This window comes from Colletes latitarsis, chromosome 3 (genome assembly GCF_051014445.1).
Source record: "Colletes latitarsis isolate SP2378_abdomen chromosome 3, iyColLati1, whole genome shotgun sequence".
In the NCBI taxonomy this organism is placed as follows: Eukaryota; Metazoa; Arthropoda; class Insecta; order Hymenoptera; family Colletidae; genus Colletes; species Colletes latitarsis.
Window position 1 is genome coordinate 30,273,449 of NC_135136.1, and position 22,537 is coordinate 30,295,985.

General features: G+C 32.1%; 1 protein-coding gene across 6 annotated transcripts in view; it reads left to right on the forward strand.

Moving 5' to 3' along the window:
* LOC143340552 (myelin regulatory factor) overlaps positions 1 to 22,537 on the forward strand; it is a 136,975-nt gene that overhangs the window by 105,854 nt on the left and 8,584 nt on the right. For 2 of the 6 annotated variants that reach the window (XM_076762657.1, XM_076762658.1), the window contains exons 2-8: positions 5,794 to 5,887; positions 15,278 to 15,487; positions 16,113 to 16,204; positions 16,381 to 16,715; positions 18,527 to 18,790; positions 20,873 to 21,051; positions 21,229 to 21,445. In XM_076762657.1, coding sequence (XP_076618772.1) covers positions 5,794 to 5,887; positions 15,278 to 15,487; positions 16,113 to 16,204; positions 16,381 to 16,715; positions 18,527 to 18,790; positions 20,873 to 21,051; positions 21,229 to 21,445 — 1,391 coding nt within the window. The remainder of the gene's footprint in view (positions 1 to 5,793; positions 5,888 to 15,277; positions 15,488 to 16,112; positions 16,205 to 16,380; positions 16,716 to 18,526; positions 18,791 to 20,872; positions 21,052 to 21,228; positions 21,446 to 22,537) is intronic. The other 4 variants (XM_076762660.1, XM_076762661.1, XM_076762663.1 and 1 more) reach the window with 4 other exon arrangements.

Here is a 22,537-nt window from a genome sequence, read left to right on the forward strand (position 1 = left end):
CATGAGTATCGTATCAGCCCCTAGGTCGTTCCAGTGATTTCTGGCGATCGCTTCTGTCCACGTTTACACTTTGTTCATTCGGCTGCATCGTCGTCGGATTCCAATTGTCCGTGAAATTTGTTCTTGCTCATTCAATGAATTCGCACTTTCTCTTACGCTCGAACCATTACTGCACACTATCACGACTTTACAGTTATTAATGCCTTGTATTGGGCTAACCGGGAAGTACTTGATGCTTTTTTTCATAAATAAGAAAACTCTACATTCTATCGCAATTATTTATTTTCTCTACAAAGTTAGTCGTTTACCGTGAACATTTATTCTTAGTCTATTGGATACTCGATTTAAAAAATTTTATATTCACTGGTTTTTGTAATGCTACACATTATTTCGTATCATCAAAAATATTAATTTAGGAGATTTGAATAATTTATGTATCATTCAAACTTTAGTTTTTGAACAAGCAAAAGAATATGGCGTTTTTCGGTTAATCTCTTCTAAGAATCTCTTCGTACATCTATTACTAGGTAAGATGGAATACTATTATGATTAGTTAACTATACAAAGAGTACAAGAGACTTGCTATCAAAGATAACCGATTAAAATAATAGGAATATCTTTTTCGATGATAATCTCAGAATGGAAGCAAATATTCAATCATGTTGTATACTTCATATTTATCTGTATTCATGAATGCTAATCCGTGAGACGTTAGCGATCAAAACGTGGCTTCATAAATTTATCGAAGCTTTCATAATGCCTTACATGGTAAAGGAGAAAGTTGATTTGGTTTTCATTTATATGGAATACAGCCAAAGTATGAGATAAGCAGTATGTTTATATGCTGAACAATTTCCTGATCTTGCTAAATATAGCGATATGAGCAACGTTCAGTGTCGTTTTAAAGCACCGATTCGAGAAAGTATGAAGTACTTCAGTTTACATATTTTTTCAATAAACTAATCTTTATGAAAATAATAAATGCCTTCTTGAAATATGTACAAATGAATGTGGATAGTTTGAAAAAGCTAATATCAATAGTGGTTAGAAGAAAAAATTCTTTTTAGCGTTCTAAACCAGAGGACACCCTTAATGAGTGATTCTACTGTACTAGTTCTAAAAACTGATGATTTTTATCCCTTTTTTCGTGAAAATAAACTTTTCTATGATATAAAGAACTATCTTTAAAATATGAAAAAAATGCAGCAAAAATTTTATGTATTATTTAGTTTTTTATATATGTATGTACAGTCTGTCTCACGAACTCTGTCCATTCAAATATCTTTAAAACTGTTGACGATACTGAAAAATGTTTCACACAAGAATTAAATGGACTCAAGGGAAGCATAATTTGAATACAATTAGTTTGTTTATAGATATGTATAGATCAGTAATATTTTTTTTAATAGAATCATAGATTTTTTAATCCACTGTTCAATGTAAGTCGCCATTTCTTCATTAATTTGGAAGATATTTAAATGTACATATTTCTACTATATCATTAAATTATTATTATCCTAAAATAACGTTCTCTTTCGTATGACAATCAGTATTTTTTAATGCATTAATCGATTCAATTCCTCATTCCCATAAAAGAAGTGCATTATTTATTACACAAAGCTATTAGTTAACAAATATTTCAACGTAATAATTTAAAAGCTTCAATATTTACGTTGAAATATCTTCTCAACAATGGCTTAATAGTTTTTCACGGGAAATTATTAGTTACATCGAATGATCTATTAAAAAATACATAATTACATTTAAAAAAATTATTAATTACCTTCATACATATGTCCTCTCAAAATCATTTAATTTTTATGTTAAACGTTTTCCCATATCATTAACAGTTTTGAAAATATTTGAAACACACCGTATACGAATATTGTATTTATTAGATAGATTTTCCATTCTTTAGTAAAAGCGACTAGGAAGATAAAGTTTAGCGTGTCGTTATATTTGTAATTATAAAATAAATATATAAAACGAAGCATGGGAACACGAACCTGAATGTTTGAACAAACGTTTATTGTGTCTCTATTAGAAACGATAAAAGTGCAAAATGACGTAAGTTGAAAAGACGTAAGTATTAGAGTATGACTGTACTATAAACGTTGAAAATTTGTCGTCTACGAATCGAGCACGAGGCATGTATAAATTTCGTTGGCATAGCTGTGAAGTCAGTTCTTTTCGAATGACTATGCACTCGAACGAAGTACAGTTGATCATTGGGTTTTGTATCTATGTATCAATGAATAATTAGAAGCAATGATAAAGCACTACCAATACGTGCCTCGACGGTAGTCGCTCAGCTCGACTCAGTATCACGACCCGTGATCGAAAATAGAAATATTGAATGTTTTAATTTTGTATTCCATTTCATGGAATTGATAGTAAACACCTCCTCAATATGTGAACATTGTAATTTGGTAATATAAATAACATCATATATTTCTCTGATATATTTTTGTTGTATTTACAAGTTATTTTTCTTTTTGAAAATAAGATTAAAGTGTTTTAGTTTTAATAATTAAAAATTCTCGCATTTAATGATACGGGTAAGTTTCAATAATTCTAATCTTATTACTTCTTTGTCGTATTTCCCAAATTCCAGAGAAGATTGCAAAAAAACGAAACATATCTTCTTTCATTTTTGGACTAAAACTAGTTCTTTTTATGTACTTTGAATCAGTATAAAATTCATCTGCTCCTCTTTCTTAAGATAATTTGTTTTTAGAATACGATATTAATATGGATTTGATGAAAATGCTTCTTCTTTCATTCAGATCCTTATTTATCTCATTAAAGGAAAAATACAAAAGTGTACTAAAATATTTAGTTTTAAGAGACACTGATTTTTCAGCCCCATTAAATTCATCTGATAATAATGAAGATGTATATGTATAATACCAACAATAAATAATAACAAAATTATCACTACAAGTTATTTAAACTATGATTTATATTTGTTTCTAATTGTTTTATCTGTATATGTTTAAATGTATTTAAAAATATATACAATTTGTTTCGTCTTTATTATATGTAGAGAGAAATACTTGTTTTAGTTAATTATTTTCTGTTAAAAATTAATTTTGCTATATACAAATACGACTAATATATCAATGATACGTAAATAAAAATATTTGAATGGAAAATTCTTTTTTGATTTGTTTTCTTATAATAATAAGCGCGTGTTTTTAAGATTTGAAGTTAATTGCGTTTAAGAGCACCTGAAAATTAGCACGAACTCTCTGGCCAATCTAAGAATGTTAAAATTAATTTTGCAATATATAAATACGACTACAATATCAATGATACGTAAATAAAAATATTTGAATGGAAAATTCTTTTTTGATTTGTTTTCTTATAATAACAAGCGTGTGTTTTTAAGATTTGAAGTTAATTGCGTTTAAGAGCACCTGAAAATTAGCACGAACTCTCTGGTCAATCTTACAATCGAATTATCTCAATAAGCTTGCTACGACTTCTTTTTCTCGTACGCTTTGAATGTCATTCTTAATAAATGAGCATGGATGCACGCGCGCGCGTCTTCGCGAATGTGTTAGAGATTGTTTCTTGGACGAAGACGCCGCAGGAATGAGGATGCAGATAATTCAGGTATACCGTGAGACATTCGCGTGGGAGTCGCGAGGCGTTGCAGGTGAGAACGACTGATGCAGAATCGCGAATACACATATTTCACGTCGAGGTCTTCGCAAAGGTCTTTCGGCCGGACACATGTAAGGGAATTATTTCGAAAGCATTTGTATATGCGCAGCAGCCAACCGCGGTCGCCTTGAATTCCTGCATGCTTTTACTTTTAAGATTAGAATATTAGTTCGAACGCGTTCGATCCGCGTTATCCGTTTAAAATAATAATACTGGTAATGACACTGATATTCGTCTATCGCAGTTCGTATCGTGCGTGTAATAAGCGCCAGATACGTTAAGCATTCATTCGATTAGCAATCTCCATGCAGCGTTAGTAAATCAATTTAGTAGTGGTAAATTACTATATCGAGTACGAGGTGTTTCACAATTCGATAATATATATTACGAAGATTTTATATATATTTTTTTTTTTGCATCAAGTTTCAAAAAAGAGTCAAAAGCGATTATGCGTCTTATAAAAATGAAGCTCGTTTGATATTTATGTGGTTTCTCACGAAGACGAAGGTAGTAACATGGTAATTTATTGGGTATAATGAGTGTATAATGAGACACATCTTAGTGATTAACGTTCAATTGTTTTGTAAACGAAGGACTATCGTAAGACAGTCGTTCGGAAATGCTTTTGATAGTCTTCTGTGAAACAGAGTCGTGTAAACTAGTTCTTTGGGACAATTAGATGCTGAACTATCCGTGAATTTATATAAGTACACGCTAGTTTACATAAATATTAAATTTATAATATATAAATAGAAGTATGAGTGGAAAACGTACAGGAACATCGGAGGATCCGATAACACTTACTGTTACGTTAAGGAACGATGGAAATTCATTTCGGGAAATAGGGAAGGTTGTAAATCGCACTCGTGGAACAGTAAGCAAAATTATAGGTAAGTATAAGTTAAAAACCACTGAAACTTGACGAATGAAAAAATACGATTAATGAACAAAATCCTATTGTAAGTGCAAAGGTAATTTTAATTTTTAAAGGAATTATCTGCAAATAAACAATTATACGTTTGCATAAGCTTCTCAATATTTTGTTAAGTAACGAACTTTCAAAATTTTTCTTAAAAATTTTATCTTACATGAAAAAATTTTATTTCAAATTTTCGATTCAGTTATTCATTACTCTTTTCGACTGTACAACTATTTCCGCCATACCTTGTATAAGTCAGCGCACAAAAGTTGATGGTTTTCTAATAAATCACTCTTGAGATATAGTGCAAACCAGACACCAACATAGATACATACGTACATTCATTCATAGAAATTTATGTTTCTTTTGCAAATTTAGACTCAAGGCATTCAAAAGTGTAAGTTTGAGAAACAGGATGGTTATTAATTTTGCACTCACAAGTTAACGTAACGAAAGTATATTAACACCTTTATTAATCGAAATATATCATGCACCCGATTCTTACACACGTTTATGCTTTTCTTTTATCGTTCGATCTGATTTTTTTTTCGTCTCCGTACGTTTGGCATACTAGATCTTACAGTGCGTTTAGTATACTACATCTTACAAAAGATCGAGAAACGTAACAACCACATTAAGAGTCAGATTTTTACCGATAGCAACACTTTCTGTTTACTATACAAAAAAATAAAGATTTCAACTGTTTAGTTACTCAACAAAAAAAAACTCAGTAAGTAAACGAAACTCAAAGATGTGCAAATATATACATAAATCATTTACTGTGAATAGCTTATTTGTTTCTACATATTCGAGTGAGAGAACAGTGTTGAACGTATGATTGATACGTTCCTGGGAGTTTCAAGCTACAATTTCGGGATCCTATTGTATGTAAACCGGTGTTTAGAAACTGTTGTATTAACGTAGAGGAAAAATCGCAACACATGATGTAAGAGTTGTGTAACGTTATGTTAATAAAAAGCTGCATAAGCACGCGAGAAGGGAATGTTTCTGCAGGAAAACAATTGATTCGACTAATAATTACTTTCTGGTTTATTGTACTGTTAGACGTTTCGAAACGTTGGACGTTAGATGTTATTCAAACGACGTTTGCGTCATTGCTATAGTTCGAGATCGTTATCAGTTAGCATCCTCGACTAAGAGGATAGGCAAGACCAACTAAAACTAGCGTTTTTTTCTCGTTTCAGGTCGGGGCGATTTCGTCGGAGGCATAGACAACGAGGCCCTGGACTTCTCGCAATTGGAAGATTTTATTAACAGCGACAGCGAACAACCGGCCACGTGAGTGTTCACACAAAATTTCCTAGTCTATGCCATCTACCGTGTAGAGTGGCATGACTATTCGCTTGTTAGATCTTATCAGAGACGTTGTAAATACAGCTCTCGCATCAAAGCTGAGAAAAACCTCAGGCCAATCTTGATTTAAATGTCACTTCGAACTTGGTTCGGTGTTTTTTACATATCATTCTTACTTTAATGTTTACTTTGTTTCATCATTATTTTACAAATATTATACATAAATAGTATGTTACATTTTTCGAGTCGCGACCCCCTTCTACAATTGTCAAATACAATAATCCCTGCTTTATCGACAAAAATTTACGAAACAGTATTTTTAGTAGCGTGAAAAAAGAAAACGCATTAAAAATAGGTATTTAAGAGTACAATTTCAATTTAATATTTAATCAATTTAATAGGGTGAGTGTACTGAATAAATTTTTTCTGGTCGATAATTATTATGAGCAACTGAAAAGAATTCAATATTTTTCAGATTTCACAATTATTATCCTCAACTTAAGTAAGAGCTTTTTGTTAATGATTTTCTTCGTAAGAATTTGTAAAATAACTTACTTCTTTGCGATGAAGTTCTGTATAAAAACAATTGCAATAGAAACAATTATTCTATTATTTAGTCGCATTTATTTTCTATTTCGAATTACGTTTATGTGTTGGTCTTCAAACTCTTTTTAAACAGACGTTGAGATACATCCATGTAATATACGTAATTATTCAGCACGATACCTGAATAATAATTCTGAAAACGATAATTACAAGATCTCGAAGTAGCGATACGTTTGATTGATGATTTGGAAATATGATATCACTAATCGAAAAGTGACAGTACTATGACTAACTGAAACGTTGTACATAATCTACGAATAAACGATGATAGCATGAAGATAATAATGTAGAAATAGTGAAACGAATTCAAAGTCATAGAAATCATGCGAATTACGTTTCAACCTGAAAGACGATAGAGAAAATATTTTCCTTGGTGATTATGTTAGTGATGCATATGTTTAGTAATTACTTAATTAAGTATAAATCATTCATAATGAAGGAGACACAAATTAATACAATATATGTAGTATGTTATCATCACAAAATTAAGGGGAATGAAGAAGAAATAACGCTGTATATATGCGTATTAATAGATTTAAAATAGGTTTCAATAATTTTTGTATTAGAAATTTATTTGTTGATGTCTGTAAATATTTAAAAAAGTAATACAAAAAAAAAATAAAACAGTAAAACAAAATCCACACAAGAATAGTTTCTATACAGGAAAATATATTTTTAATGTTTTTTGTTTATAATTCCATGTAACGTGTATTTTGTTGAAGCAGACATAATGATGGTTTGTTAGGACAGTTATTACAAAATGTTTATTACATACTATATTTGACTATTTGAGAATATTCTTATGTATTATAAGTATGTATAGATATTTTTGTAGTTCGAAAAAGTTCGTCGGTTAGTGAATAATAAAATAAGGTTTGTTTAAGCCTTGCGAAGGTTTTATACTTTTCTTATATGTAATTCAGATCTTGTAAAATCGATTTTAAATGTTTCTCGGTCAACGATGGGATTCAATTTTAGTCGGAAGCCATCGTTGACGCCTACATTGGTAACATACGTGCATATGCATCTCTACCGCAATCAGAATCTCGACTTCACATTCGATCAATCATAGATGTACAGTTCCTTTCGATATTTTGTTCTGTGTTCAAAATTACCAATGAAACTGATTACTTATCGCGAGTTTCGTGAGCCATGATTAATAAGTAGTCTACAAAAAGTATCTGTATGACAAATATTAATAAAATACTGCTTCCATTTATATTTCAAATAGCTTTCGTAAAACTAAATATTAATTTCATTTAATCTTTTTCATAAGTATACCTTTCGGAGTAACGTGTGCAATTCTTTAATAAAAAACGAGTTACAGAAAAATGAATATAAAGCAACCGATTTTTTGACTTGTATATTAATTCACAAAGGAAGTTTGATCTACTAAGTAATTTATTTGTTCCTCAGCTGTTGTATAATGAATGTTTTCGACCTTTCTTGACCATTCAAATACAATTCATCTTTCTTGAATATAATTAATATATCTAATTAAAGTTCTAAAACATATGTTCCATAAAAACAATTTTTAAAAAGTATTGTCATAAAAGTACCACAAGAATCTAAACAAAATGTTAACTATTTTCTCCGATCCCTGGTTTATTTCAATACATTAACTTACATTTAAAGAATATTGTCTTTAGAAGCCAACCGGAGAAGATCGTGAACATTCGTTGTAAGATACCTAACGAATAAATAGGCAACTCGATAGATTAAACTTGCTTTGCAAAATAGAATGAATAAATGAAACATCCTCTGATTAGATCCTCATTCTTATTTCAATATTACAGAGTCGTCTGCGTAATTCTTATTATTCGCAATTACGACACTACGCAGCGAATTAATCGCGTTTTTAATTACGCAATGAATAGCCTTATTATCAGACAATACGAAATTGTATAGAAGTTCTTCTTGCATGGAAATCCTCGTAGAAGATTTTACATAAGAAATTTCATTAACTCGTGCCTACGTATCCGGTTCACAGTTACAACGCGGATAAAATTTACTGCGCTACTGGCGATCACGAATTCGCAGTAACGATAAAACGTTCTCACTTCAGGCCACCCCGTTTCAAATCATGTCAATTAAAGAATTCAGATGTAATGCGCTTACCAGCGTGTTGCAATGGCACGCGTTTCCTGCCAACCATAGAACTCATCGTGTTGAGTCTCTGAATTGAATGGACTAGGCGCAACGTGCCTTTGATCATTTAGTTCTCCGTGTTTGCCTTTAAGGGAGTATTCTACTCTCGTTTCTACGCTTTCGCTGAGTTAATACCAGTGCTGTGTGCCGAAATCACTCGAAGGACCACCCAAACAAAACAATTGTATTTATTTAATCTCAATTAAATAAACTGCGGTGGAAGCCCGTTGCTTCCAATGATGATCGTTGTTCCTGTGTGCATTCAGTCTTAAAAAGCTTGTTGCACTTCAGGAGAATCTCTGTCTGTGAGGTTAAACTCTATGAGACTCTGAGAAATCCTCTTATTGTAACCCTTAACACGTTCACTACCAGATCAAAACCATATTATATTCTGCAAAATTAAAATTTGGATTTTAGATGATTGTAAACTACATAACATAAAATTTATTTTTTATTTTTGTAACTTTGTTAAAATTCAGAAATTCTATCCAAAATTTCCCTCAGTATCTCAACTTGAGAAATAATTTTTCTAGTTCTTGATCTTGAAGAGCTCCAAGGATTTCAAATCCAGAGGGGAATTTGGAGATTCCTTTAATAATAATAACTAATCCTCATAAATAGCGAACAAATCCCATCTGCATCGTAAACCCCGTCATATTAAGATTCCATTTAAATCCTTAATCAGATAATATAAGAATTTACATGAAGTTAGACGAACAAAAAAAAAATAACAAAAAATATACAATTTTAAGTTAAATTTTAAAACCATTTGACCGGGCTTGATACGATTAGTGTTAACAACTCTAGAACCTTTAAATCGATTTTTTTTCATTTCATTTTTAAATAAACAATTGCGTTCTATAGTATGATACCCCCTTAAGTTCTTTACGCATGTTTTTGTTCGAATTAAAATTCAGGCTTCGAACGATTTCTATTTTTATGATTAAACTTCTAATTTGTATAATTGTTCCGTTAACAAATTCTTAAATTTTCTTGCGTAATCTACGTCGAAACGTTGTTGCCAACGATTACGTAAGAAAATACGTTGCAACAGCAACTTCATTGGCGGATACCGGGGAATACGAATATATTCCATGTCTCGCTATTATTTAGAGTGAGTAATTCTCGTAGACGGCGAAGTCGATGCAACGGTTCTATGCACGCACCCGCGGAAGATCGAAAGTGCATATACACTACCGATCAGAAGTTTGAGGCCACTCCTCGATGAGTTGGAAACTGTTTTATGGTAATTCGATAAGACTCCTTGGAATTTCAGTTCGTTAAATTTCGAATTTACAATTCATAAACTAAACATTGGCTTCTGCGATAAATTCTCTTCAATTTTTTAAATAAACATAATAGCTAGCACGAGTGCCACTTGCTTCGATAGTTCTATTTTTCAATTAATAAAATATTTGTAAGTTTAGATCAATTGTTAAATATTTTCTGCCTCGACGATACAAACGTTTGAATAAATATTAATAGGTCTATTGAATTTGGTAGCCACTATTCCTTCAATATTAGTAATAATGTTAGTTTCTTAGCTATATTTCTTGGTTTCAAACTCATATCCGTTAGTGGAAATTGTTCTGTGGAAAATGGATAGTATTTAGGAGTCCTTGGAATTTCAGTTCGTTACATTTCAAATAATTATTTCTAATCAATACAAGTATTATTCCCTTAAACAGATTTCAGAGTTCTCTTAAACAGAATTCTCTGGGAATTAATCGAATGGCCGAATGTTTATTCTCGTATAGTTCGATTGTTAAATATATTTAGCGTTAATTATGTAACCATTCAAAAACATTTTAATCGGCTATAAAAATTGTTCTAATAACGAGAGTAAGAAAATTGAATTTTATTTACAAAATTAATGTCAAATTGTTTGTAAACCCAAAGGACCCATCATTAAAATAAAAGCTAAACATACAGTTTATTGTTTATACAGTTACATTGTATTCAGTAACCTATTCATTGTGTGAAATATTACTAAATAGTTCTACAATCTAATTCTAGGTTTAGTTCTTCAACTTTTAATTTATTTCATCTTTTTACCTTTTATTTCATTTAACTGACACCCATTTCTATTTTTATATGTACCTCCTCTTCTAAATAGAGTTTAATTTTGTTGTTCTCACTATTCAAACAGCTTTTTTCCACAAGAGAGCTGAAATTTACGATACGTATGTAAAAATTCGTTGAGATTTAATACAAACATCCTCTTATTTCGTTCCTGTGAGATAATATTATACAGCATGATCGGTCACCTCTGCGAAAAATTTTAATGGGAGATTCTAGAAGCCAAAATAAGACGAAAATCAAGAATATCAATTTCTTGATTGAGGCTTCGAAAAAGTTATTAAAAAATTAAATTAAAAAATTTCGAATCGCCTTGGAAAAATTATTTTTAGTTACAAGGGTCAATTACAAGCATTTTTGGTGAATAGACATACCCCTGAATTCCTACGTAGTTTCCAGAAAAAAATTCGAGTAGGTGTTGAAATTTTTCTGCGAAATTAAAAAATTTCAAATCGTTCTGGAAAAAATATTTTCTGTTGCAGGAGACAGTTACAAGCATTTTTGGTCAAAAGACATACCCCCGAAATCCTACGCAGTTTCGAGAAAAAAATTCCTTACCGAAATTATAATTTCTGGCCAGAAATGTTACCCCGAAATTTCATACGAATCTTTAAAACGACATAACTTCTGAACGGATTGGACGATTTTAATGTTTAAAAAAGCAAACTACGCGTATTTTGGTGGAGAATATGTACAAATCGCAAAAATATTCGAAAAGTTGGTCCTTGTCCCCGCAAAATGAGAAAACCCCATAAAAATGGTCCAATTTTCAAACAGCCATAACTCCTACAATAGTGAATATATTTCAATGAAACTTTTTCCTGAAGTAGAGCTCATGGGTACCTACAAAAAAGTATTAGACATCTTTTCTGTCCAGCGTCAAACAAATTTATTAAAAATGAAAAACGAATTTTAAAGAAAAATCGACCAGGGGGTGCCTAAATTTTTCTGTGAAAAAAAAAAATTTCAAATCATTTTAAAAAAATTATTTTCGGTTGCGGGGGTCAATTACAAACACTATTAGTGATTAAACATACCCCAAAAATCCTACGCATTTTCGAGAAAAAAATTCAGTACGATCGGAACTTTAAACGTTAATAAATTTTTAACGAAGCCTCCATCAACAAATTTGTATTCTTAATTTTCGTCTTATGTTGGCCTCTAGAATCTCCCATTAAAATTTTCCCTAGGTTGACCGAGCACCCTGTATAGTCCTACAATTTAATTTTAGATTTGTTTCTTCAACTTTTAAGTTACTCCATCCTTTTGCCTTTTACTTTATGTAACTGACGCTCGTTTCTATTTTTACATATACCTTATTTTCTAAATAGAGTTTAATTTTGTTGTTCTCATTATTCAAATAGTTTTTTTCCAAGAGAGCTGAAATTTACTGTGACTCTGTATATCAAATCCAAGTTAGACGACCCAACAATTTATTTGTTATAACTTCAAGTGTAACGCTATAGGACTGGTCTCAAACTTATAGCCGGTAGTGTACGCGTCTGCACGAAACACATACAGAAGAAAGAAGATGAACGTCCATGCGGCGTACCGAACACATGGTCAGCCATGCAAGTACACTCGAATAAATGCGTGTGTGGAAACTGCAGACAGATATCATGTGGTAGCGACCGCAGAGGTGTAATGATATAATGACAGAGACAGCCTGGTCGGAATTGATGGAATCAGTGCTTGCCGCGTTAGGCCTGGTAATCCAACCTAACGCACTCGTTCCATTAAAGGCCCCGCACTGATCTCAGAAACAGATTTCATTCACAAATCAACCGAATAGAAGCTTCACCCTTGATCTTTCTTTGCGTCGCGAGGTCACGAAGAAAGCTAAACTAACGCATTAATATTTTTTCAAAGTTCGAGTTACACGTAATGATCCCTCTAAATGATACATATAAATAAATATATTTTTAGTAGTTTAGTTTTCCCATTTTCCGAAGTACGAATTACTAGTCGCACCCTAAGAAATTAATCGTACTTATCGGTATGATATTACGATCAGTCGAATTATAGAGATTCAAGGTTTAGAGTTACACGCGTCGCCTATGAAACGTTGAAAGGATCAGCGATTTCTAATTGGATTGTATAATTGATACATGAAAACCGCAGAATTGTCCAGAGTTAGCAAAAAAGTATTGGATGATAATCGGCACAACTTTCAAGGATCTTAGATTTTAAATCGTGACAAGGTAATTACATAATTACGACCAGCAATATAATAGTATGTATTATTCAACGTAAATTGTTGCGCAGATTACGTTACGGAAGTGGAATTCGTGGAAGCACGAATGGCGGGAAACCCCGAAAAAATTTGTCCGTTCGTTAGAAACGTCGTAGACCAATTTATCAAATAGTTACGGATCGCTGATTAGTATAAATTGACATCGGATTTCGTAACTGTCGACTTTAATTAATTCTTTAGATCTTATTTTCTTGTTCGTAGACCAGCGAATAGCGTATGAGAGGAAAAAAACTTGTCTGTTAGGAAACCGTTGATATTTCATTAAACATACGGTATTTTACAAATGTATGATCGTAGAAATAATACTGTACGAGTGGGTCAGTGTCAGAGAAACTACATTGTGAGTAACGGTATAATATATCTTGGGTTTCGTTTAAAATACAGAAACGATTTAAAAGTCAAGCCGTTTGTGAAACGTAAACGTGAAATAGCAATTAAGACAATGACCGTATAATTTATTTACCCGTTCTACATATTTGTATTTGTATTTTTCGCCTGTGAGATTCAGAAAATTCTATTTACTTTTCTTAAATACGATAATCGCGATCATTATCCTTACATTCTTTAAAGCATTTTCTATTATAAACACTAGAATGTCTTGAAGTATGTGTTGAAATTTTTCAAATCTATTATAATAATTATTTATAATATTAACAAATCATGTCCATTATTCTTTTTTTTTATCTAATATCCTCCATGACTATTTATAATGAACTATATTTTTAAACATAATGACTGTAAATTAAGGACAAATTATCACAGAAAGAACAATTAAATCTTTTCTTACAAGGAATTTACATAGTATAATTAAACCAAACATTGCTAGGATGAAATTACCATACTGATTGTTCATAATAATATAGTATAAACCACAATGCTAATAGCAAAATTAAAGAATTGAAAATTGTTGAATAAGTTAAGTAAGTAAATATATGTTAACATAATATTAATATATAAAACAAAACGTAGACTATAATATATTTTTAATTTAAAAAATATTCAGATATTAAGATATGCTTAGTGTTATTAAACTAAATTAAATTGTCGATTTTGTTATTAAATATAATTCCCTGAAGAAAGGCTAACCAATGTAGGTAAAATTATACGGGTATGTTTAGAGGAATTCATAAATATTATTGAGACTTTTTCTGATTCACAACTTTATGCTACTAATGTTTAATAATATTAATTCTCCAAAATGCATAGAATTCTTTCCTCACTATTTTAAATTTTAAATTTAAAATCGTTCGTCATAATGAAAATAAAATCACAATGGCTGTGCAGAATTCTCTTTCGTATTAGAAAATTGTAATGGGTTGTGCAATGATTCAATAAACAATTGCACGTAACAATAACAGACAATGTGTCATTATTAAGATGCATTACTCGATTTTTGTTGAGAAGATTAAAGTTACACCGCGACTTAAAAATTCCAGACGTTGTTGCACTTGTACGCCTTATAAAATTATTTTGTAATAAATTTAAATATTTATTCTTATCGACAATACAATTCCAGTATTCGAAATACAGTTGTAAACCCGATTTTTTATTTCGTTCGAACGACTGAACTTTGCGAGGGATTCTATTTGTAAAACAATAGTCATGAAATGATGTCACTTTCGAAGATAAACATAAATTTAACATCTTTCATTTATGTAGTCGATGTGTCGTAAACGAAGTATTTACGACGTATTGTTAACCTTTTCGCTGCTGAATTAATTAACGATAGGAAATGTCTTCGTACTGAATTAATTTCATGCTTTATTTGTGAACGATAACATTTACGAATTTATGAAAAAAGTAAACGAAGAAGTAAACGATTTAGAGAATTGCGCATAAAACTCAAAAAGTTTATGTATCTAGCATTTTCTTCAACTTGATCATCTAAAATACTATTTAGAATAGTACGAATATCCATTTTTGTAAACATTCAAATTTTTCTACACGTAACATGAATACTATTCTAAACAGTATTCTTATGTACCTAGCATTTTCTTCAACTTGACCATCTAGAATACTATTCTAAATAGTATTCTTTTTAGATAAGAAAACTATTACGAATACTATTTAAAATAGTATTCGAGATGGTGAAGTTGAAGAAAATGCCAGGTACGTAACAATACTAATTAGAATAGTATTCTTGTTACGCGTAGAAAACTTTGAATGCTTATAAAAATGGATATTTGTAGCATAAGAGGGTGCAATTTCTCCCTTGTGTACCTCCTGGGTACATAATTAACTGTCATTGTTTTTATACCGTAATCACGTAACTGATTGTTTTATCGTAGATATTTCGCGGACACCCTTGCACACAATGAAAATGGGGGTGGAACGACGACGCACGGCGGCCGCGTCGAGACGACGGTTACTCAACAACCACCGTCTCGATTACCCTCTCCGATCACCCAAAATCATCCGGTCTCGAGTACGTGCACATCCGGTACCACAACCGTACCAAACGGCACTACTTACAAGGATCCACAATCGTACGTTCACCCGTAAGTTGAGCTGGTCCAAGAAACAGAATACAAATTCCGCAGATTATGATCTGTCATTTACGACGAAGACACCTACGCGTGTTAAGTTAGCACAAGAATTGCGCAATGCTGATTGAAAGATTCGAACGAGAATTTACAAATTGGTGGAATGTATTTTAGTATACAGGACGATTCTAAAAACTGGAGCAAGTTTTACGGGACGAAGTACATTAGATACCTTTTAGTTCCATCGATGAGAGTTGAAATTAAAACTTAAGAATAGGATGGAAAATGCAAGGAAGCGTGCAATCAAATTTTTAAACGCACCTGGTAAGACGTTTAGACACCAATTGCGATAAAGTAATGTCCTAATATACAATATGAAATATCTCAGAAAGTATTGCGTCTTCAATTGTTATGTATTAATACTTGTATGTGAAGAACAATCTATTTATGGAACAAAAATTCATTTAACAACAGGTCTCCAGTTCAGTAATTTTGATACTCTAGCATATTAAAAATTTCACCAGTTTGACGTAGAAACGAACACAACGAATCACGAGTATTTGAAAAGTCGTACGGCAGCTGGGTATCGAGAGTAACGTTTCCAGTTTCGTTTCAAGAGGAATCAACTTTTCATTTTCAGACACGCGTTACCAGAAAGTCCACCGGACAGTGGTAGCGAACCACCGTATTCGCCGCCTGGTCACAACGACACACAACATGTACATTCGCCGCGTGAGTGTATAAAATGTTCGAAATTACTCAAGTCGGCGATCGTATCTGTGGCTGAGAACGCACTTAAAATTCCGTGAGAAGCGTCTGTCAGGACGAAACAGCACAGAGTCGCGTCGACGAACTAATCCTGAACTTCCAATTAAGGATTTACAGTTACAGGAACTGTACTATTTCAGATCAAAAGGTAGCTCTTCAAGAGATGCTTCTGCATCATCAAGGAAATCAGACTAACTACGCTTCAAATTTATTACCCTCGTCGCCGAGGACCTTAACTACGTCCACGGATCCTATGTTACTGACACATTCGGTCTTGACGTCCCATCTCGCGCCCGGTACACCTAATCTACAATCCCAACAGCAGATAGGCCAAACCTTGGTGCCTTTGCCGCACGAGCACAGCCCTGGTAACATCAACACGTTGTACTCGTCGCTGCAATCGGCACCCAAGAAAAGAAAATTGAGCCAAGACGGTCTTGTCCACGTGAAGCAGGTGCAACGAGTAAAATTTCCGGTTACTAATATCGATAAATTCTAAACATAGTACATTTAAAACGTTCGATTGAACATCATTCCTGCAATTGGAAACTAGTATAATAGAAGGCTCGCTATTCTAAATCCTTACGTTAAAAGCACTCAATTTTCTCTTTATTCGATTTTGACGGACTCTAGATTTCATATGTAAAATTAGAAAAATCACGAATATTATTTTTTAGCAATTTATGTCATATTTTATCGATGAGTGAATTTTTAATGAATCTATCAACGTAACAGGTTTGGATGGAAATGGGTACACACTATTAATACCCGTAAATTTGGTGTTAATCTACTTTTGCAGGATAGTAGATTACACAATTCGACAAAATTTAAAAAGTCAAACGTGATAGAAGATATTTGAGGCTTTCTGAAAGGTGATAATGGTTGAAACTTTCGGATGTAAACCGTGTCTTTTTAGAAAACTGTTGCGATCTTTTTCTTCAGAGATCAAATGATGCACCGTTAGTAGTTGCGAGTCGTGTGATTTAAGTCTATTTAAAATGTCTGTGCCATGTCATAGGACAGTGGTTATAAATCATCGAGCTTGTGTCATCATGGATTACCTTGCGAAACGTTGGAACACTTTCCTAAAAGGACATGGTTTAGATCGAGAAGTCTCGACCAGTATTAAATGAGACACTTCTTGTATATTTTGTGATGTTGAATCCAAATCTGGTCGCGAAATTGCACAAACACGTAAGGATTTCGAGAAAAATAAGGTCAAACGTGTCCAAAAGACCGATTATGGTCATCTTTGAAACCATAGAGTAGTAAAGCTGTTGGTTCTAATTGAAACATTTTGTCTCCGAAATTATGATAGCAGTAACTGGAACGACGACAGTCAATGTGTTAAGTAGAAGAAGAATTCAAAAATTTTAATTTATTTTTCTGGATAATTAGCCTTCTACAGTACAGTTTCCTTTCATTCTTTTCCTAACTTAAGGTAAAATCATTCTTAGTATTTTTAACGTTTCAATTATTTTATTTTGATTCTCTTCAGAAACAATATGATATAATGCAGTATAATGAAAAGAGGAATGGACGAAAAGGTAAACATGTTTATACAAATATGTGTGATACGAAAATTATAAAAATTATCTATGGTTAGATAATATATTTATATAATACAGTATGGAAAATTATTAATCACAGATAACACTATCTCAAAATTCTTTTAAAATACATGTTGAAGATTACACAATACTTTGTTCAATTATACATGCAACTAATCGATGCAAATAAGTTTGCCTTCTAATAATACTCTCATGTGTGATTTCTTTAAGGTACTATGTATTTCTAAATATTGGCATCAGTATATTTATTGTGTTTATAAATTGTGTAATATTTTTCACGTTGGACAAAAAGAAATTGTTACCTTTATTATAAGAAAAATTTAATCTAGTTCTAAATATTACTTAATATATTTATTTATTCTTATTTTATTTCTTTGACACGATTTTTAACAAAATTTTGATATAGCAGATTAATAATATTTCCTACTTTACTATGCAAATATGTTATATAAACATAGATAATTTTAAAAATTTTTCTGTCATATACACTTGTATATAATATATAATAAATAATCGAATGTAAATTGATTATTCTGGAAGCAATGCAAAACAGAGGTACATATTTATCGTTTTATATATTCCTTTTATACTATCTTTTTTCTGTTATTTTTCAAGAGGAAAGTAACTGTAAAAAATACTTGAATGGACTTTACCTTAAAACACATCACGTAAATCAAATTTGGATTTCTTCTTTATTATTGACATGATCTTATAGGAGCCTGAATTAGGCACAGTGGAGCACAGTTGTAGCAGCAGCAGTGCAGTCCTCGATGGCGACGAGGTCGCGGATAACAGCTATATCGATGCTAGCTATCAGTGCATCCGATTTCATCCCTTTCAACAAACATCTTGGCACGTTCTTTGCGACCATAATCTCAAAGAACTCCCAGTGCCGCATTACCGCGTGGACGCTGACAAGGGATTTAATTTCAGCAACTCGGACGACGCGTTCGTATGCCAGAAAAAGAATCATTTTCAGGTAGACACCGTGTCGTCAATGTTTCGACTTATAAACACGAAAAAGCACTATACAGAATATCCCCAAAGTCACTATCTATTTTGTTAAATAATAAGAATTTTAGAAAACGAACTACACGAAACAAAATATTCGTTTGAGTTCGTTCAAGTTGCTTGAAACTTATTTAGATTCCAAGATTTAAGTGATTTTTAAAGTATCAAATTTTTTATTGTCAGTTTTCTTATTGACGATGAGTGTATAATAATGTGTATTCATTGTTATATGCAAGATAAAAGGAACAAAATGGAAGGAGATTACTTTCCAAAATAGATAGTGACAGTTGATACACCATACGCCCATGGTGGCCAAATATTATCATGTTTGGAGTCATATATTACCTATCAGAAGTAGACAAAAACCGAATTCGCTATTGAAATAGTGTTTTATACAGGATGTTCAGATACCCCCTGGTAAAAATTCTAATGGAAGATTCTAGAGGCCAAAATAAGACGAAAATCAAGAATATCAATTTCTTGATTAAGGTTTCGTTAAAAAGTTATTAAAAAATTAAATTTAAAAATTTCAAATCATTCACGGAAAAATTATTTCCGATTGCGAGGGACAATTACAATCATTCTTGGTGAATAGACATACCCCTAAAATCCTACGCACTTTCGAGAAAAAAATTCGAATAGGTGCTGAAATTTTTCGACAAAATTAAAAAATTTCAAATTGTTCTAAAAAAATTATTTTTGGTTGCAGGGGTCAATTACAAGCATTTTTGGTCATTACATATACCCCCGAAATCCTAGGCACTTTCGAGAAAAAAATTCCTTACCGAAAATCTAATTTGAGGCCAAAAATGGTTCCCCGAAATTTCATGCAAATCTGTAAAACGTCATAACTCCTGAACGGATTGGACGATTTTAATGTTTAAAAAAGCAAACTACGCGTATTTTAGTGTAGAATATGTACAAGTCGCAAAAATATTCGAAAAGTTGATCCTTGACCCCGCAAAATGAGAAAAACCCCATAAAAATGGTCCAATTTTCAAACAGCCATGATTTCTACAATAGTGAATATATTTCAATGAAACTTTTTTCTGAAGTAGAGATCATGGGTACCTACAAAAAAGTATTAGACAACTTTTCTATAGGGCGTCAAATAAAATTACTAAAAATTAAAAACGAATTTTTAAGAAAAATCGACAGGGGGTAGGTGCCTAAATTTTCCGTCGAAAAAAAAAATTTCAAATCGTTCTAAAAAAATTATTTTCAGTTGTGGGGGTTAATTACAATTATTTTTGGTCAATACACATACCTCTGAAATCATACGTGCTTTCAAGAAAAAAATTCTTCACCGAAAATATACTGTCTGGCCGGAAAAGTTTCTAAAACTTTTTATATCTTCCTTATTTGTAATGATGCCACAGAGAAAAATATACGCTTATGTGCAAAAAATATTGATAACCTTAAAATCTATGAAAAAAACGATCATGATCTAAAAAATTGTTTACATTGTATCAGTCTTTCGTTGTCATATAACTTGCATAACAAATATTTTTTATATAATTACAAATAAGGGAAATATTTAGGTGACAACGTTTAGGCAGATCATCCTGTACAGATAAAATACTATAGTAGACATTACTGTTGTATTTTAGGTTAACAGTGTATACGTTTGGATAAGTACATACAATGACTCTTTAAAGTATATGTACGCAGCTCTTTGAATCTATTATTCGCTGTTTTTATTGTTTATAATGTAATGCAATAAAAGTATTTTAGTAATACTATTCTTCCAAATAAATTTGATAAAAGCACAGAATCGTATTCTATGAGCTACAAATAGGAATTAAAATATTGACAGATCTCTTAGTCCTGTTTTGTAATATTTAACAGAAATTTTGTACATTCGAATGAAAACAAACGGCTGTTTATATACAAAACTTATTATTCAACTATGAACATATGTTAGGAGCCTAGAAAAGTCGCGTGTTGCAGTTAAGCCATCGTTTTTATACACACACAAAACACATATGGACGAACATACTTTCATCGTAGTCTATAAATGAACTGGATTAAAAGCAATGCGACTTTTCAGATCACCTGCCATGCTCAGCTCCAAGGCGAAGCTATATTCGTCAGAACCGGTGAGGGTTTGAAAAAGATAAGTAGCTTCCAATTACACTTTTACGGCGTCAAAGTCGAGTCGCCGACGCAAACGATCAGAGTCGAGCAGAGTCAAAGCGACAGAAGTAAGAAACCGTTTCATCCCGTGACGTAAGTATACAGATAAAAGTCTAGAATAGATTAATTAACGATAGTAGCACGCGCACGATGCGTCCTTTGTTTTTCGTTTTTCTATTCAAAGATTTTGTATGAACGTTTCGGATCCTTTGGTGCGAAATTCTTTCATTCTCGGTAGCCAGAAGAAGTTACTGCGTTACGCTAAAATAGAGCTGCTTTCAGGGTGGAACTGGGCGGCGAGCGCGTTACGAAGGTAACCGTTGGCCGTCTTCACTTTAGTGAAACGACCAGCAACAACATGCGGAAGAAAGGGAAACCGAACCCGGATCAGAGATATTTTCATTTGGTGGTCGGTCTCCACGCTCACACCGCGGACCAAGCTAGCTACCAAGTGGTTGCTCACGCGTCGGAAAGAATAATCGTCAGGGTAATTGTTTTTATGTATTTACATACATAATTATAGGAGGATATCGTAAGTTCGTTTGAAAAGAATGAGAATATTACTCTAAATCAAAGAAATGTTCGCTTTAGTACAGTGTCAAACATATTATAGTAATGATTTTTAAAATGAATTTGATTCGTAAGTTGAATATTTCTATTCCTTCCAACTGGTGATGAGGGAATTCCCCTTAGAGTCAGTGAAGCGGAAGACATTTAAAAAACGATAAGAGCTATAGTGCGAGCGACGATTTATATAAAAGACAATGTTTTTTTTTTCTCATTCCTTCTTACTTGCTGTCCTTCTCTTCGATTGTCGACTACGATCGTCGGCAAAAGATAAAGGCAACTCTCAGGCTTAATGATATCGCTGTGTATAAATATCTGCTGGTGTCGAATTTTATCTTCGTTTTACAAAAGATGAACATGTCAACCATGGAGCGATGTTCATTTTTAGAATCATTAAAGTGAGTGTTAAATTTTGCTGTATATTAAGTAACTCACGGTAATTAAAATTGAATTTATGAACTGTGAGTGTACGTTGGCCGGAAAAAAGAAAACCTGTTTCCATTAACAAAGTTATTGGAATCGATATACCCAATAGATATCAAAGCATTTATAGACTTTTTATGAAATACTCCTCCATTATCGTCACTCGATATGCACGTTCAATTACTTGTTCAGTTCATTACCAACAAATGTTACTGCTTTGTACATGAGATATTGTACTGATCCTATGCTTTGTATTGAAAAACTTCGCGGTAAAGTAGAATGTATTACCATCAGTCAATATCAATTTAGTAAACTATAATATTTCATATGGATTTGTGGACGAAAGACACGAGAAAGGGATTTTATTGTGTATAAATATCTATGCGTATCTGCAATAAAAATAATGCGGAAAAGTCTTTCAATGTCTTCAAAATGTCAAAATTATTTTCATAAATTGATAATATGTTATAGGCAATTATTTTTGTCTGCAATTCCTTAATAATTTGGAGATACGAGGATTAAGAAAGCATCGATTACTTGAAGATAGACTAAGGTGTTTTAAAATAGGATGATTTGACATAAGTTATCA